Source organism: Myxocyprinus asiaticus, chromosome 42 (assembly GCF_019703515.2).
Source record: "Myxocyprinus asiaticus isolate MX2 ecotype Aquarium Trade chromosome 42, UBuf_Myxa_2, whole genome shotgun sequence".
NCBI classification, from domain to species: Eukaryota; Metazoa; Chordata; class Actinopteri; order Cypriniformes; family Catostomidae; genus Myxocyprinus; species Myxocyprinus asiaticus.
In genome coordinates, this window is record NC_059385.1 from 35,790,700 (window position 1) to 35,810,933 (window position 20,234).

General features: G+C 40.8%; 1 protein-coding gene across 3 annotated transcripts in view; it reads left to right on the forward strand.

Annotated features, from left to right (window-relative positions):
• Positions 1-15,086: 15,086 nt before the first annotated feature.
• LOC127432341 (pro-neuregulin-1, membrane-bound isoform-like) overlaps positions 15,087-20,234 on the forward strand; it is a 147,163-nt gene continuing 142,015 nt past the window's right edge. For all 3 annotated transcript variants that reach the window (XM_051683277.1, XM_051683276.1, XM_051683278.1), the window contains exon 1: positions 15,087-15,585. In XM_051683277.1, coding sequence (XP_051539237.1) covers positions 15,087-15,585 — 499 coding nt within the window. The remainder of the gene's footprint in view (positions 15,586-20,234) is intronic.

A 20,234-nucleotide genomic window follows, 5' to 3' on the forward strand; every position in this document is an offset into this window, starting at 1 on the left:
AGCCCGGTTATTGATGCCTCGTATGTTTCAGCTGGCTAGGGTAACATTGCAGTCCGAGGGTCTCATATTATATACCAGTGTGGATGAGCGTCAACAATGTTGTAATGACTGTGTGGAACTGGAGTTATTACAATAAACAGGACAAAACATATAACACAACACATAACCATGAAAAACGCCCTCAACGCCCTCCCCCTCCCTCTCATCTGCTTTCCCAAACAAAGTGGAGTGGAAATAACAAACCCCATATGAACCGTGGAGCTGCAAGGCCGCCTAAGGAGCAGTAAGAACACTTATCGGCTGAAACTAACTTAACTGTCTAGTAAAAACGGCGGCTCCTCCACCCTTGGCACTTAAGATTCACAAAACTAGTAATTTCAAACATTGGCACAGAGTCAACACTAGCTTATGAACGTGTGCAGCAAAATGTCAGAACCATGATCCCGCAAAAGGATAATTTCAATATTAAGTCAATAGTCTTGGTCTTAGTGAGTGCACCCGCTTACAGGCATCATCGGTTTTCCATGTAAGAAAGCCCAGGGCACCAGTGATAGTCGCTATGGTAACGCATGAACAGAGGCGTACTCGCTTAGGTTCCATCTGTTTAGAGCAACTGTGAATATCGTCCAGATCAAGTGTGCGTGCGTAAGAAGTCAAGATGCGGCGATGATTGTATTGGCAAATGCTTCGGCATCCGTGACTGAATCGAAGATTCTCTTTTCCGATCCGTGAGTGACAATAAGATGTGTGGGGAACAGCAGACCATATCTGACACCAGCCTCCTTCCATTTATTTTTTACTCCATCAGAGTTTCGGCGCTGCGATAACATTTCCGCTGTCAAATCAGGATATATAGACATCCGCATACCTTCAAACTGTAGGGGTGATTGTTGTCGGGACAGCCTCAGGATTAGTTCTTTAAGGGGGTAATGGTGGATTCTTGCTATCAGCATTCGGGGACACCCTACTTTGGCTGGCAGAGGTCCAATGCGATGTACACGATCCAATTTTACTCCAGATGGAAAGTTTGAGCTCCCAGCAGAGTTGGAATCAGCTTTTCCACAAATTCATTGGGGCGACCATTTTCAACGTTCTCTTGTAGCCCAGTAATTTTTATATTTTGCCGATGGGAGCGGCCTTCCAGGTCATCAAGCTTGGGGTGTAGGACCTTATTGGCCACAGCGATATCCTGGCAGAGAGCCTCTAGCTCGGAGATGCTGCTCTCCTGTTCAACTCTAGCGCCCTCCAGTTCGGAGATACGGGAATTAGTTTTGGAGGTTGATGATTGCATCTGCGGTAAAGTGTTTTCAAGAGAGTTAAATCTGTCATTCATTGACTTATCCATAGCTTGGATAGCTGCTTGGATAGCCGCCAAGATAGGGGATAAGGCCACGGCCTCATCGTTAACAGTAGCACTAGCCGTTTGTTCAGTCAGTGGTTGCTTCTCCACTGGTTGCTCGTCCTCGTTGGTCATTTGGTCCCCTTTTTTCGCTTTAGTTTTCGTCATCTTGACTTCAGGCCTCATGGGGTTTTGTTTTGTTTTGTTTGATTAAAAAACAATTTCGAGGTAAACGGAGGAGCCCCCCAAAATGGTCAAAAATATGTCTACTCCATGTGGTGCTCTCAAGCGCCCCCCGTACCACTATTTGAAGAAAGTGTCTACAACAGGAACCCTGTGGTGAAGTAATCTAGTGTTGACTGTTTTTCTTCTGACATGCAGTAGCAACAAAAAAAGTGATGGTAGACACCAGGATTGGAGCTATGTTTCACACATACTTGTCTGCAGTGCTTGATCACTCAACGTATCAATGTATTGACGCCCGAATTAGCAGGTTACAGCCTTCACAGCAGCAGTGAGAGGAGAGATTTGGGGCTCAGCCTATTTTTACACCACAGCACATTCTGAACTTGGCCGAAAACATTGGGAATGCACTATAAAAACCTATTTGTCAACACAATTTTTTACAATACAGACTTTTATGAAGTAACATAAAATACAGCAGTGAACTACTCCCCCATTAATATAAAAACAGACGTGTTGGTCTTGATGCAAAATAAACATGCAGTGATGCAAACAAACTCTGTTTAGTAACGAGCACAAATACAAGTCTGTTTACTTATGGCGGCTGCGGACTCTTCTTCTTATTGGTTTATGCACTTTATGAGTTTGACCAATCACAGGCTAGAGCAACTCCCACAGTTCCTCTACTGTTAGACAGTACCTATTTTGAGCCTGGCTTCTCCCAAAGTTATTTTTCTCCATACATTAACATCTTATGGAGTTTTATGTTCTTTGTCACATTCGCCTTTGTCTTGCTCATTGTGGGCCTAAAGACAATAATTTTAAGACATGATTTTCAATCACCTTTTTCATTTAAACCACACAGAGGACTTTAAGACATTACAGCATAGTTTTCTGTAAAGTTGCTTTGAAACGATGTGTTGTGAAAAGCGCTATACAAATAAAATGACTTGACTTTTGGAGTAGCAGCTAAAACAGTAAACAGTAGTTTTTTTTATGTGCGATAACACAAATATCTGTGTGACTGCATGCTCCAAAGGTGTTTTTGCATAGAGATGAGAGAGGTATCAATTTCCTAGTGTTGGAAAGCAAACTGGTTCCTTCACCATGCTTGATTGTTCGAGGAGTGTGGGAGGGGGTGAAATTAAAGGAGAGGGCTGCCAGAGTTGCAGTGTTTTCTGCACAGATCCAAGTCTCAGTAAGAACCAAAATAGGTACATATGGACTCAAGATGGCGCCGAGTATGGCTGCTGCGTTGCGAGCTCCGACACAACATGGTAGTGTTTTGTTTGTTTTGTTTACAGTTCTTATGTTTTTTGTCTTGGATGTTGTCTGCCTTATTGTCTAGGACAGACAAACACTTTTGGACATTGGTTCAGCAATTACACACCGTAAACCGGACTTCAAATTCCTCAGTGCCGACCTGCAGGAGGAAAAGGGGAAACAGAGCCGGCGTTCTCATCAGAGTAAGACGCCATGCAAATCGACCCCCACTACCCAGTATTCTACTGGCAAATGTTCAGTCTCTGGATAACAAGCTCTGCGAGCTGAAAGCGCGGATCTCTTTCCAACGAGAGACGAGGGACTGCTGCATTATCTGCCTTACGGAAACTTGGATGTCTGCGGAGATTCCAGACTCAGCCATTGAACCCGCGGGATTCTTCGTGCACCTAGCGGACAGAGTCTAAGACCTCTCAGGTAAAAGCAGAGGTGGTGGTGTATGTTTTATGATCAGCAAATCCTGGCATGATCAGAGGAACGTACATTCTATCAAATCTTTCTGCTCTCCTGATCTGGAATTTCTCATGCTTCTGTGTCGACCATTCTGGCTACCGAGGGAATTCACAGCGGTCATTATCACTGCTGTGTACATCCCGCCACAAGCCGACACAGACCGGGCACTCAAGGAACTGTATGAGAGTATAAGCAAGCAGGAAACCGCACACCCTGAGGCTGCGTTCATTGTGACCGGGAACTTTAATAAAGCCAGTTTCAAATCAGTCGCACCAAAATACCACCAGCACATTAGTTTCAACACACGAGGGGACCGGGTTTTGGACCATTGCTACTCTCCCTTCCGGGATGGCTACAAATCTCTCCCCTGCCCACCATTTGGCAAATCAGACCACTCTTCTATTCTGCTTCTGCCTGCTTACAGGCAGAAACTGAAACAGGAAGCACCCACTCTCAGAACGATCCAGTGCTGGTCGGACCAATCAGACTCTACGCTACAGGACTGTTTTGATCACACGGACTGGGAGATGTTCCGGTCCGCCTCTGATGACGACATCGAGCTTTACGCTGATAGCGTAATGTGTTTCATCAGGAAAGTGCGTAGAGGACGTCGTTCCGACCAGAACAACACGGATCTATCCGAACCAGAAGCCATGGATCAATAGCGATGTTCGCGCGGCACTTAATGTGCGGACCTCCGCTTTTAATTCCGGGAACGCGGAGGAGCATAAACAAGCCAGTTATGCCCTCCGAAAAACTATCAGAACAGCAAAACGCCAGTACAGGAACAAGATTGAAGGACAGTTTAACACCACCAACTCTAGAAGCATTTGGCAGGGAATTAACATCATCGCGGACTTTAAAGGGAATAAAAACTCCGCCATGAACACCGCTGCCTCTCTCCCAGATGAGCTAAATACTTTTTATGCTCTTTTGAGGGAAATAACACCGCCCTCGCAGAGAGAGCTCTCGCGGCCGAAGCTACAGAGGTTAGTTCACTCTCCGTCTCTGTAGCAAATGTAACCCGATACTTCCGACGGGTGAATATCCGCAAAGCCGCGGGCCCAGACGGCATTCCGGGCTGCGTCATCAGAGCGTGCACGAACCAGCTGGCTGGTGTTTTTACGGACATTTTCAACCTTTTCCTCTCTTTGTCTGAAGTCCCCACATGCTTTAAAACATCCACCATTGTGCCTGTTCCAAAGCAATAAAAAAATGACTTGCTTAAATGACTGGCGTCCTGTTGCTCTGACCCCCATCATCAGCAAATGCTTTGAGAGACTAATCTGAGATTACATCTGCTCTGTGCTGCCTCTCTCTCTAGACCCATTGCAGTTTGCTTACCGCAACAACCGCTCCACTGATGATGCCATTGCATCTACAATACACACTGCTCTCTCCCACCTTGAAAAAAGAACACTTATGTGAGAATGTTGTTTGTAGACTACAGCTCAGCATTCAACACCATAGTGCCCTCCAAGCTAGATGAGAAACTCCGGGCTCTGTGCTTAAACAGCTCGCTGTGCAGCTGGATCCTGGACTTCCTGTCAAGCAGACGCCAGGTGGTTAGAATAGGCAGCAACATCTCCTCATCACTGACCCTCAACACTGGAGCCCCACAGGGCTGTGTTCTCAGCCCACTCTTGTATTCCTTGTACACACATGACTGTGTGGCAACACATAGCTCCAATACCATCATTAAGTTTGCTGATGACATGACGGTGGTAGGTCTGATCACTGACAATGATGAAGCAGCCTACAGAGAGGAGGTGCACACTCTGACACACTGGTGTCAGGAGCACAACCTCTCCCTCAACGTCAGTAAGACAAAGGAGCTTGTGGTGGACTTCAGAAGAAAAGACAGAGAACACAGTCCCATCACCATCAATGGAGCACCAGTGGAGAGAGTCTGCAGCTTCAAGTTCCTGGGTGTCCACATCACTGAGGAACTCACATGGTCCATCCACACTGAAGTAGTTGTGAAGAAGGCTCATCAGCACCTCTTCTTCCTGAGATGGCTGAGGAAGTTTGGAATGAACCACCACATCCTCACACAGTTCTACACCTGCACTGTAGAGACCATCCTGACTGGCTGCATCTCCGCCTGGTACGGCAATAGCACAGCCCACAACCGCAAAGCACTACAAAGGGTGGTGCGAACTGCCCGACACATCATCGGAGGTGAGCTTCCCTCCCTCCAGGACATATATACCAGGCGGTGTGTGAAAAAAGCTCAGAGGATCATCAGAGACTCCAGCCACCCGAGCCATGGGCTGTTCTCACTGCTACCATCAGGCAGGCAGTATCGCAGCATCAGGACCCGCACCAGCCGACTCCATGATAGCTTCTTCCCCCAAGCAATCAGACTTCTGAACTCTTGATCTCCCACGATCAAAATACATCAGCACTGCACTTTATTACTCTTATATCTCACACCGGACTGTCTTAAATTATATTATTATTATATTATATTCTCTCTTAACAACTACTATCATCCGACAGCCTGAATGTCAATACAGTACAATACAACCTACTGTACATTCTATATATACTATATATACTTTTTTTATTGAATAATGTGTATCTATATTGTGTGTATTGTACTGTACAGTGTATGTTATTATTTGTATATTGTGTTGTGTGTATATTAGACTTTAAATTGTGTTGTGTTAATTTGATGTTATTGTAAATTGGTATATGTCTCATCACTGTCACGACTGCTATGTTGATCGGAACTGCACCCAAGAATTTTACACACCATTGCACTTGTGTATATGGCTGTGTGACAATAAAAGTGATTTGATTTGAGTAGTTCCTGAAACAGGCCTTTGTTGGAGAGGACCTCATTAGTGATACAGCCAGGAGTTCACTTGTCTGGTCCAACACTCAACTGTAAATAAAAACTTTGAAAAATCAGTCTTCATTTATTTCTTGGCCCAATCTTGTGTTCAGCTTGTGATTCTTGCTAAGCAAGGGTTGTGTTTCAACCTTCCTCCCACTCCCAGTAGCAGTGCCTCTGAGAACCTGACACCTTCTCTACTTCTGGAGACTCCAGGTTGTTTGCCATTCTGGAAAATGGTGTTACTGGAAGACAAAGGGTTCCTAATAGCTTTACTTTGCAAGACATTTGCAATTAATTAGTGCCTTTTCTTCTCAACACAACCGATGTGATTGTAATTAGGACAGCAAGAACATCAGTTGCTGCAAAGTGCCATCTTCAGAAAAAAGGAAAGCAGTGTGTCTAGTTCTTCCAACGATATACTATGTAACTATAGAGTACATTTTTGCAATATCTGTGTGATTGCATGCTCCAAATATGTTATTGCATAGAGATGAGAGAGCTATCAATTTCCTAGTGTTGGAAAGCAAACTGGTTCTTTCACCATGCTTGATTGTTCGAGGAGTGTGGGAGGGGGTGAAATTAAAGGAGAGGGCTGCCAGAGTTGCAGTGTTTTCTGCACAGATCCAAGTCTCAGTAAGAACCAGTACATTGAGTTTTGACTGGCTGGCAAAGGCAGGAATGAAGTTAGCTATGAGTTCCATAGCCCAAATGATAAAGACAGAGATTCGGATGAAGCAGTGCAAGGATTTTCTGCTGTGTAACGTTGTTTGCAATTGTAAAAATGGGTGTACTCAGTGCTTGAAGTGAGCTGATACGCATGGGTATGCCATATGGGCAATGATGCGAAACTGATGTCACACCGGCAGCCTCGTTAGTGTCCTTAATGTTTAGACTCGCAAAGTAAAAAAAAAAAAACAGGTCTTCAGTCAAGGCTAACACTTTCACATTAGAGCTAATTGCTAGTTAAGTGCTAATCAATGTTTGCTTCACAGCTGAGATGGCTTGTTTTAATTAACAACAGAGAACCTGAATGTGTGAAATGAAAGAGGATTGCTCTACACTAGCAACTCTAACAATTCTTACACTGTATGGCCAAAAGTATGTGGACACCCCAACACCACACCCATACGTGGTTGTTAAACAATTATTTTTACAAACCAAAGGCGTTAATTCCTTTGTTTGGTGCTACAACAGCTTCTCTTCTTCTTGGAAATCCTTCCACTAGATGTTGGAACATTCCTGTGGGGACTGCTCCCAGGAGCATCAGTGAGGTCAGGTACTGCTGTTAGGTGATGGGGTCTGGCTTACAGTCAGTGTTCCATTTCATCCCAAAGGTGTTCAGAGTCGCTTGGGTTGGGCTTTGTGCAGGCCAGTCAAGATCTTCCACACCAGACCTTATGGACCTTGTTTTGTGCACCCATTAATTAGAAGGGCTTGACCGAATATAGGGCTTTTCCACCGAAATGGCAATGGTTCATGTGCCAAGCCTGTGCTCGGCTTGTTCACGTAAACTGGCCGTGCTTTTCCACTGACTTCAGAACTGAACGGTGATATAACGGGTTAGGTGGCTACAGGGTAGGTTTATGTGACTACGTCACCTACCCACAAACAAACATGTCGCATCACGTTATTGTGTACAGATTTTCAAGGACATATTTAAACATACAGTGAAATGCAATCCAACGTTAATACTTTGCTCAACGAGACATGTCAGAGACAGCATCTATGCTCAAGACGACAGGTAATGTCGACATGTAGTGTGCACTTCCCTTACAGAAAATCCAGAGTTCTGGCAAACTTGCCGCAAATTCGCCACAAATTATTTTCACATCCAAATTGAGCTTGTTCTTCATCACAAATGTTTGCCAGAAGTTTGCAGCTTTTCACCGGTAGTGGTGAACCTGCAGCTACCCTTTGGAGACAATGAAGAGTTTGCCACAAATCTAATTTGCATGTGAAAATGAAAGAGTGGTAAATTTGTGGCAAGATTTTCTGTAAGGGTTGGTTTAACGTAGCTACATCATTTACTGTGAACCTTTTTTTTTTTATTTGTCTTATCTTGCTATGTACTATAAACTGTAACAGTGGAATCATTATTAGCACTGGTGTAGCAGATGGCTATATTTAGATTTTTAATATTATGTTTAAGTTTTGATTTATAATCCCACTGGTGTTCTTGAAAGATAGCCGTGATCTTCCTAACTAAGTGGGTAGTCCCCCTACTGAAAAAACAATGAACAAAATAAGATGAGAACAGGAACACTAACAAAGTTGGCAAATATAATAACTTACTGAGATCAGCTACAGAGGACACCGGCGATTCTGTGTTTGTCTTGAGCATTCAATGCCCCTGTTAGTTAGCTGGCTGGTCGGAGTCTGAGCAATCATTGCTCCATCCACGGCTGCTTTTGTTTAGAGCCTTCTTATGGTCCCTGTTCTCCCTTAATTTTTTTACAATTTATTTTTGTCAGTTTTTTGATTTGGTCAGTCGTCCGAGTGAAACTGGCATGCATCATTTCATGTCGTATCTCTTCAGACTCATTTTTTTTAGTTTATTTTGGATCACTGTCGAAGACTGTTTCCTCCGCGTTTCCTGAACTCTTTTTGATGTCTCATATTTTTGTGGATTTTTTAATGTATCTATAGAGTAAATAAGTACTCCTTGCTGCATACAGTAACTGCTGCTGTTGTTGTTTGGAAAGCTTTATCTGGTGGCAAAACATTATCCCCCCTTTCAAAGGCGTCAAAGGATGCCAGGGGTTGCTGAGAGCAAATTAATCGAAAGGGGGGTGTTTATCAGTCATAATAATCAAATCTATCGTCAAGTTCTTCTAGACTTGGAGTATATCAGTTGGTTCTCAATTATACAGGTTGGTACGCATTTTTACCGCGGCTCATCTGATTTTGAAGTCTAGCGACGCATCTGAAGTATCTGGTTTAGCAGCATCAAATGGGGTAAGGGAATGAAGTAGGGGGGCGTTCATCAAAAAAAGGTTGAGAACCACTGATCTAGACTACAGTTGTTAATGAGGGGGACCAGCAACTTGTGGTCTGTCACCAGCTTGAACTCCCCTTGACTGCACAAACATTTTTCAGATTTCTCACAGGCCCGCTCACTAGTAAGACACTTTTTAGATCTGTGCATGTAGCGTTTCTGCTTCCATGAGTTGCCTGGAGCAGTACACTACTGGCTTCCTCCTGTCGTTGTGCAGCTGGAGCTGCACTCCTCCAGCAGTAGTTGCTGGCATTAGCTGAGATAGCGGTGGTCCAGGTGACAGTAACCCCTTTAGCTCTGCTGCATTTTTTTGGCTAACATCTTACGTTTTTCACACTCTAATTTAAAAGCTCACCTTACTCACATACAGTAGACTTATCACAAAATATTGGTCTCATTTAAAAAAAAAAAAAAACATATTCCAGTCTTCATCAATAATATTGTGTGTGTTTAGAATCTTATGACGAACAATTTTTTTAATCCTGTCTTTGAGAGCTTGTAACTCAGGCTCTGTTTGCTTTCTGTCCTTGCTAAAAAATGTTAGTTCATTCCACTAGATTGCAGTAAGTACTATGATAAAGAAATGTTCTTACTGACACTTGTGCTGCATCTCAATGTGCACACTATCCGCCCTACTGTAAACAGTATATGAGATAAGAATTAGCATGTCTCAAATGGTAGTATGTTTAGAAAAAAGTGTTCCAAAGTAGCCCGGATGGTCTTCTATTTCTGGTAGATTTGCGAATTTTGGATCAGTGCACTCTTTTTCGGCTAGTATTGCCCACAATCCCTTGCTCAACAGAAGAGGAGTTTGATTGTTCGCTGCAGAACTGTAAAACGTGAAAAACTACAACCAATCACCTTCCATCACCATGTACAAATGTGAAATGGAGGTGGCACTGTAACGCAGCTGACCACTCGTCATGTGCTCATCCTTAGACATTGTCTATTTTTTAACCCACGCACCTTTGTAGCTTACAGAACCAGGGGCTTACAGAAGCAGTGATCGGCACAAACATGAGATGTTTGTCTTTGTTATCTTACAGAGTAATTTTCTTTGTTGATTACAGAGATTTCACTTTTATGATTCTTTTGATAATCATTCAAACTGTGGTGTTATGGCAACAACATGAACTGTATAGTCACTTTACTGAGAATGCGAGTGTAACAGTATAAGGACAGGCAAGGAGGAGGCGGGAACCGGCTGAACAGTCAACGTAAGTTTAATGTCAAAACTCAAACTTAAAACAACACAAAACATAAGGACACAAAGCCACACATGCAGCATGGCCGCGTGCATCTATCTCTCCCGAACTGGCGTCTCTGACTCCCCTTTATCTCGCTCTCCTGCTGATCATCTGATTCAGCACTGGCCATGCACCATCATGGCCCGGCCATGCCCCCCTCCTCGTCACACGTTGGTGCCATTGCAGTTTTATGGATTATGTTTATGTTGACTTGATCTACTTTTTGGAGCTTCAAAGTTCTGGCCAACATTTACTTGCATTGTATGGACCTACAGAGCTAAAATATTCTTTTAAAACTCTTAATTTGTGTTCAGCAGAAGAAAAAAGTAGGGATGTGCACGGATAGTCGAAATTTGGTTAACCGTTCTATGCGACACTATTTGAATATCAAAATCACTATTCGGTTATTATACAAGTGCAATAGAGGTCTTCAACCTGATTCGAGCTCGACGAGTTCCGACAAACCGTCAGGTTTTCCGGCCGAGTTTTGGTCAGTTTTTCAAGGATAGGGCGAGTTAAGGGCTGTTCAAAAATGATTTTGCATCTGCACTGTTTTTCTATTATAGATCAGCTATATGATACTGACACGCACTGAACGGACGTCTTTGACTTGCGCTGAATCTCACTTTTTCTTTAAGCGCCTCGAAGCACCTGCATTGTGTTTCATTCGTTGTGCTGTGTTCTGAAAAATAGAACTTTAAGTGACTGTTACACCATTAAACATGATTCCAATTTGTTTTTCACCGAGCAACGTTTCAATGCTTAATGAACAGTAAGACGGTGCTTTTCCCTTTTGCTCAGGTGTGCATATTTAGTACAATAATTGACAAGTTCAGTGTAATTTGATTTTAAACCATTTATGTGGTGTAAACCTGTCCGTGCAGAGCGCATATACTGGCAGTGACCGTGAGATTTTTTCATTTGAGGATGTATGTATTGTGCTATTTAGGCTCATAGATCACTGTGCACTTTATTTGCTGCTGTTTTGAGTAGTGTTTGAGGAAATTCAATTACAATAAACATTCTTTATTTCTGCGTCCCAACTCCACACAAAAAGACTATTAACCGTTCATGGTACCTCGTGGTTAACTGAATACAGTGACGTGCACAGACCTTAGCAGGAACAGGGGCAGAAGGATAAAAAAGGGCACTAATATTTTTATTTATTTATTATTTATTTTTATTTTTTTGAATGAGTAATAATTATAAATACTTAACTTCTTTGCTTTTTGAGTATTTCACCATTTTCTTGTATAAACAGTATATACGGTACATCATTTTTTCAATTTTTCCTTTATCACAAATAATAGCTTGTTATATTTCTCACATAAAGCACCATGGTAATACACTTGTTTACTTATTTATTTTCAGACATGGTCTGTGATAACCCCATGTTTTTTACATGTGTCATAGTAAAACCATGGTGTTTTTTAAAGTACACTGGAGTGCCTAGGTAGGGTTGCCACCCGTCCCATAAAATATGGGATCGTCCCGTATTTAAAGATAAAATGATGCGTCCCGTATTGAATCAGTACGGGACGCGATTTGTCCCATATTTAAGCTGGTCAGATGGTGTCATTGTGAAATCATTCCAGATCGCCAATTTAACATTGATATAATTTGGAAAATTTGCCTATGGTGTGTAAGGGACCGTCTGAAATGTCCACACATTGTGTTAAAACGTGCTAATACTGTGGAGGGTGTGGTAAGGGACCATCTGAAAAGTCCACAAATGGTGGTAAAACTGGAGTTTTTTCTATATAAATGTTCAATAAGATCAAACAATGTATGAATACAATCATAAAGACAAGTACAGGTAAAGGAAAAAAATTAAGAAACATTTTTTTATAAGTCATGCATCAGGAAAGTTCTCAGTTTAGCATATAAGAAAGTATATACAATTTGTATTAATAACGCATATTAACGCATTTATTGCTAAAACTGTGGAGGATGTGGTTAGGAGCCGTGATTAAGGAGGATCACTTGCGATTGGAATCCGCCCCCGATCTGCACTCTTAAAGGCACCTCTGTTTAATTTTCTTTAATACGCCAATGATTTACAAAGAAATCTCATAAAAACACATTGCTGTGTGACGAGGAGTAGAGTGTGGCCAGGCCCTGAGGGTGCACGGCTGGCGCTGAATTGTCCTAATCAACCGGGAGGGGGATAAAGACGAGCCAGGGGAGAGAGAGAGAGAGAGACACACACGGCCGTTGTGTGTGTGTGTATGTGTTTTATGTTATGTTCAGTTTTTTTTAATGTCATTTACAACAAGTTATGTTGACTGTTTTGCTGGTTCCCGCCTCCTTGCCGCCCATCCTGAACCCGTTACATACTGTTATTGTGAGATTATGAGATTTTTATTTTGATTTATTTAACTATTTTAATTTAATTATAAAATGTCTCCCCTTTTTCTGGATGATCAAAAGGGGTAAATGATGAGACAATCTTCATTTTGGGGTGAACTATCCCTTTAATTCTGGGACTAACATAATTAACTGCCATAATTTGACAGTCTGACAAAATTAAATGCTGTTAACAGGTTTACATAACTAAAACTTACAATTAGCAAGTGCTTGGCAAATGGCCTTTGCCACATGATTCTCTCCCCCCCCACTGAGGTGTTAACTTATTTTTTCCCCTAATGGTTTGCCCCAAAGATAATTTTATTAAAATAACAAGGAATAGTTCACACAACAATGAACATTTTCTCATCATTTACTCACCCTCATGTCATCCCAGATGTGTATGACATTCTTTCTTCAACAGAAAACAAATGAAGATTTTTAGAAGAATATTTCAGCTCTGTTGGTCCATACAGTGCAAGTGAATGGTGTAAAATGCCTAAAATATTTTTTTTCTGTGATTAGTAATATGTCTAGATCATGCAGATATTAAGGTACTGTTGAATGCTTTGATCATATTAGATTTTGAGCGTGTTATGTCAATGTTGTAATTTTACAACACTGGGTGAAAGGGGTAGCAAAATTTTTCAATATTTGGGTCTCACAGGGTTAAATCAATATCTTCAGAAGTGAAATGATAGGTGTAGGTGAAAAACAGATCACTTTCACATTCTTGTGTTTTTGGTGATTCACATTCTTCATGCATATCGCCCCCTACTGGACAGGAAGAAGAATTTCTAGCAAAAAAGGACATAAATATTGATCTGTTACTTGCCCACACCTATAATATCACTTCTGACGATATGGATTAAAACACTGGAGTCTAATGGATTACTTTTATGCTGCCTTTATGTGCTTTTTGGAGCATCAAAATGTTGGCACCCATTCACTTTCATTGAATGGACCTACAGAGCTGAAATTCTTCTAAAAATCTTCATTTGTGTTCAGCAGATGAAAGAAAGTCATACACACCTGGGATATCATGAGGGTGAGTAAATGATGAGAGGATTTTCATTTTTGGGTGAACTATACCCTTTAAGTAGGTAGATTGTGTAATTTAAATAAAATATTCACCTTAAGTAATTTATGAATGAGGTTTAATTTATTTTACACTGTATATATAAGAACTGTACATGTTTTAAGCCATCTTGTTTGCATAATGTTTTCCCCAATGATTACTCACTCTTCATAAATCGAGGATACACCTGACAGATTACAGAACAATTAATAGAGTTTTTAAAGTTTTAAAATCAACAGGCAGTATAATTAAGAATTATTCGAATTTGGAAATTCACCTGCCAAGGCCAGCTAGAGTTCAGAGCAGGTAATGTAGGATCAGACTCACTGGGCCACATCCAAATACCTTGGAGTTTTTTTCCCCATTCATCTGAATAGAGGGGAGACAGAGGCTAGTTGTCAAACGGGGAAGTTGTCACAAGGCCTATATCTTAATAGGTACAGTATAAGGTTTTGAGCAGACCCAGATGAAATCTGCAGACTTTTTGCACTTTTTTTTTTTTCATTTGGGTGAAAGCATAATTCTGAGAAATGGATTTTAACATGGTAAAATATGTTGAACAGAGCTGAGAGTACTACATTCATTTTGATAGCTGATAGCATAATCAAATTAGCCAGAATAGTTTTCAAAATTAACACACAAGGGGCAGAAGATGAGTAGAACTTGAGGGGTGTTCACATTTTCTCTAGCAGTGGTTTTGTATATTGCTGTCAAAAACCTTTGTTCATTATTATTATAATTATTGTATCATTTCTAAACTATTTTCTTATTATAGCTGTTGGGTAAGTGTACTCAAAACCACACCGGCATACATTCAGACAAGGATCTCTGTTCTCAGGACAAGAGTATTTTTCAGAAATAACAAATCAGGATAACGTGTTTTAACGTGTTCATTTGATTTAATTTATCCATTATAATTTCTGGTGGCTAAAACAATGGTTTAATATTTTGTATCTGGTTGTTATGGTTTTGTTGCAGTTGGCCATTGTAAATGTTACTGGAAAGACATATATAGCCTACATTTTAATTACATATACAGGATGTTGTTGAAAATGTCTTTAGATTTTTCAAACAATTATTAAAGACCAACAAGAGGGCTCCCGTTCAACTCAACGTAGGCGACAGTGTGACTGGCGTGGCGTGTCGCGTCGCTCGCAGTGTCGTTGTGGAAATCCTCGCACATGTCTCTCACTCCGCCTCCTCTGTAATACGATCAACTGAACACCAAACACATTTCACTCTCTCCTCCGGTCTGGTTCAACCCACGCGGCTCAGCTTGTCCCGTTTAATTCATCCAATTGAAACAATCAATCCACCTCAGGATGCGTGTGATTCCATCAGAAGCAGGACGGACTTCATTCACTGTCTCTGTTCTCTGTGGACTTCTTGTCTGTTGGTCGCGTGTGGTCCGGTGCGGGAGCTTCAGCTGTTCCCCGCCTCCTCCGCCCGAGGCGTCCGTGCAGGAGCTGGCGCGCCGCTCCGGGGTCGTGTTTGAGGGGAAGCTCCAAGAGGAAGAACGATCCAAACTGAACCGGACAGAAGCGCAAGGTGAGTCGGTGCTGAACCCGTCGCGGTTCGGGCAGGTGCGGGTCAGGGTGCAGCAGGTGTGGCAGCTGAAGGCGGGTGGGCTCCTGAAGGACTCTGTGGTGTCGCTCATCTGGTTCGTCGGTGGCAGATGTTTCCAGCTCAGCACCGGCACACGCTACATGTTCTTCATGGAAGCCACCAACGACACCTCCGTGTTCACGGCCGTTTTCCCGCCGGTGGAGACCAAACGCACCGTGAGGAAGGACGTCATTAAAGTGCTCTGTCAGGACTGCGGTAAGACACTTTAACACTCAGCAAGAGTTTGACACATCAGAAAACATGAGATTGTTTGACACAGAGGGCAGTCAAACTCTACTTTCACCATCTTTGTGCTGATGTTGAGGGAACTCTCTCTGGTGCTGAATCCACGACTGCTGTTTAGACAACAAATACTTTGATAGTACCAGTTTGCTTTGATATATATACTGTAATACTAAACGGTTACCACATTCATATAGTATGATATTTACTCAGCAAACACAGAACATTGCTTAAATGCTAGTGTTTGGTAGGGATGTGACGATATCAAATTTTCATATCACGATAATTACTGAAGTATTTATCACGATATACGGTATTATCACGGTATTGCATTGAATTACGAAACGGGTTGAAAGATCAATAAACGTTGTTGTAAACAAGATTTAGTTACTTGTGCTGTACTTTTTAAGTTAAAAGATCACAAAGGAAGTAACTTTGCAAAGATCAAATCATATAAGATTCAAAGAGACATGGAGTCCAATGCTTCTATTTCGCATTTATCTTATTTATTACGGTTTATTTTCATTGCAAATGAGCAAGTAACAACAATGGTGACATTCTGAGGGAAAAGTTTAATTGAACAAGAAACATGAATTTTAGAGTTTCCTAGTAATTTGGTATGTCTTCGTGTTACTGTAAAGAGTTAAGTGTTGGGAATGTTGATTTATTGTCAGAAAAAAAACAACAACAAAAACAATTTGGTTAATGGGTTATATAGAAAATTTCACAATATTCTGAATTGCTCACAATAACAATATTATGCATGTTAATTATCATGGTATACCTTATTATTGAATATCTGCAAATGTCTAGTGTATGGTTCCCATTTGGGTATTTATTGAGGGAACCATTCCAAGATAGCACATGCACATCTTCAAGATGAGTGTTTCATCTGAAAACATCTCATTCTAATTTTGGATACAATATCTTAAAAAGAGCAGATTTACATAAATATACAGACCTCTCAAAGACATCAGCTGAATGTCCTATTGACATCTGAGAGGAAATGTCATTTCAACATATTGCAGATGAGCAAACAATCTAAAAATAAAAATAGAAATCACATCTTCGAGATGTAAACACATCAAATAGATGTCTCACTGGGAGATATACCTGTGCTATATGGCATACCATTCTAGAAACCTTTTTTTTTTTTTTAGGTTTTTATTTATTTTTTAACCACAAACTACCATTTCCAGAATGTTGCAGGGGGATTTCTTCTAATAAGATCTTATACAGAATGTTCTCTAGTGGTTATATTTATGTTGTATTTTTCATCATAAACTACGTATAATATAAATGGTAGTCCTAGGTAGGAAAAGTGGTATTGTGTTGGTACCATGGCACTTTTGGAACATACGAGCATGTTTGAGTTAAATAGTCTTACATTTAGGATCTAGATTAGTTTTTTTTTTTTTTTTTTACACTTTTATCACATATAGTTATCAGACTATTTATGCTGACATCCTCTGAAAAATCTAGAATCTGATGACATCCAAAGGAATCAAGTTCAGCTCATGTCAAGCAGAGACTAAGTCAGAAGCTCTTATGTGGTAGACAATTGGCTTAATCTTGTATTTATTTAAGCTTGTTTAAAGAGTACAACATGACATCCTTAGAAAGGAGACAATAATGATTTGATATTTTTGGCACTCTTGTGGTCTATTAATGTGGGTTTGAAGCCTTGAAGGCTCAAGCTCATGTCATGTCACCGAATTATTCTAATTCCGAACTGTCATTGACTTCAGTCTGTGTTTTTGGCAGGATTTCTGCAGAGATTTTTGGCAGTAATGTCATCATATTCTCTTGGATTACACAAATTCCCCCTCAAATCCACAAACCTAAACCAATAACCCAATAATTTCAGGATTTTTTTAGGCTTGATGGACAGTCATCCATGTGTACATAATGCACTTATAGAACATGAGTTTTTAAAGATGGGATGAAGCTTACATGAACATAGTTCTTTTTTAAATTCACACTTCCTGTTATAATTACTAATGTGTATAATATGCCTGGTATAAAGGGTTTGGGTTAGGTTCTATGTTTTATCTGACATATCACCTTTATTTGCCTTGTTATTTCACCAGTTGATAACATTATATTTTTTGGTTACTTGGACTTCGATAAACACACTCTACAAACCTCTGAAAGCATTTGACAGGTGGCAATGTGTACTATTCATTTTGAGGGTGCAGTTTGAAATCAAGTGGAAATACAAAATTGGATTCCTAAAAGTATGACTGGACTGCCTCTCTGAAATTTTCATTGGTCAAAAGATGCCTATGTCAGAGTGCATTGCAGCGAAAGTTGATATTTTCATACGACACAGCATGCATTTTGCAAACCTTCGCATTTTTCCCTTGACGTACTTGCTGTGCACCATGCTCACATTGAAATGAATGGATTTGCAGAATTTACTGATGCAGCGTAAATTTTGGTGCTAAAATTTTGCTTTAAGACTGTGGTGTTATGGGAGGCTAAAAAAGTTGCTGAATGCTGAAATTCAGCATGAGTTTATTCTTTTTCTAATTACATGGAATAATTTTTTATTTTATAAGCTGGAATAGTTATTACACCAAAAACATAAACACAGTTTTTTTTTTTTGTGTGTGTGTGTGTGAAAGCAAAGGTTTAGGTTAGATAATGTGTATTTTGGCTTTGTGATTGAGCTGCCTTTGTTTGAAGTTGGCATCAGTTGCCATTGCAAGATCCAATCCTCCAATTCCAAGTATTGCTTCATCAACTTTGTGTGCACCAGTAATGCAGTAAGAAGCTTTGAGATGTTCATGAGCTCAGTGTGGTTTTGTATTTTGCTCACTCAAAACTAGTAAAATACATTCAATAGCTTCAGCCATGCCATTGTCTTCAGTTGCTGGAACTTACACCATTACAGGACTACACACTAATGACTGTAGAATGTGTATAATAAACACTGGGCTGTTCGTGTTGGCATTTGATGAGGTTAGTGAAGGTCATTAGTGCAGTGAAATGCCTCGCCAAAATTCAGATGTGTCTGACATCATTTATTCTCAGTATTTGACTCGGCTGATCTCGTTCCAATCCTTCACTTATAAAGCCATTGGATGTTCTTCTCTCCTTCTGACCTGAGAAAGATGTCTGTCCTCTTTTTGTTTTTCCTTTTGGTATTGTAAAAATGTAAAGCTCTAAATGGACTCTAAATAGCTCCTCTGGACATTAAATAAAAGAAGAAAAGTGTCTCTGGTCACAGCAAAGCTTTCTTTTGGTTTTTGAAGATGAACAAAAAGCATACATCAAAGTAATACTTCATAATTGTTTGATTTCAACACTTAACTATGTGACATCATAATAACCATTCTGCCTTGATTTATTTTGTAAAGTGTACCGTATTTACCTTTTTTCCTAGGTTTCCATATGGGCATTAAGGCGTGGTCACTTTATCTTTGCACGGTGAAATTCCTCAGGTAAAGAAGGCATGTGCGGACATTGAGCATGTGTGAAACCAGCAAAATCTAATTGCTAAAGCAGACTCTTTTTATTGCTGCACTTTATACTCTGGGAGATTGAAGTTAAAAAGAAACAGCTGCTAAAATAAAATCTTTGTCAGTTGCGAATATTCAGTGTACGAAGCACCGCCCACAGAGGTGACTGCCAATCCAAGCAACTTCCTGTTGGCCAACATGGCAAATTCACCTGTGAAAGTTCACCAAACATGAACTCCACGCAAAATCTACATGGGGGAATTCTTCGCCACCGGAAGTCCATCACGCGAAATTCACTATTGCGCAGATTCCCATCGAGATGACTGTATTTCGCCTGCGGAATGTCACCTAACGTAGGTAAATGTGACCGCCCCTTTATTTCTGTTAAGAAGGAAACAGTTGTTGTTATGGCGTATGACAATTAATCAGCCAGGAGGGGGATAAGGATGAGCCAGAGATGCCAGTGAGAGAGAGAGAGAGAGAGATGCACAAATCTGTGTGTGCGTGTCTTTGGTTGTTTTGCAGTTTATGTTATTTTTGAGTTCAGTTTGTTTTTAAAGTTTTATGTTGACTGTTCAGCTGGTTCCCGCCTCCTCCTTGCCCATTGTAAGAACCTCGTTACAATAATCTAAGCACAAACGCAACATTTTGAGCAGATTTCTCCATTATTTAGTTGGGTACCTGTATTAACTGAGCTTCAGGTGTGTCTGCATGTTGATATCAGACACACTGACGAAGATCTGTGAAGTTCTTGTGCATGTATACATAAGCGCTTTTTCAAATATTCCAACTGTACGGTAATTTCCTTTTAAAGTCACACGTAACTCTTGTTTTAGAACAGCAGTTGATTGACAGGGGAGGGGAGGTGCTTCGCTGCTGTCCAGGGCACATTCAGGACAGATTAGCATTTGTACCTCAAATGCGAGGCAAAAATGTGCATTATTGACTACCTCCTTATGTGTTTTTTGTGATCCAATCACAAAACATTTCGCACCACGCATACACCTGTATTTAATGCTGACCACTTGTCTAAAATGACTGCTGCAGTAGCAAGCCAATGCTATAGAATGACTTCTGGCGGAAGTCCCACCCACATCCGTTTCAGCAGTAAAGGCCGATTTTGTACTTCCGCAGCCTGACGTGCACCTCTTCAGAAAT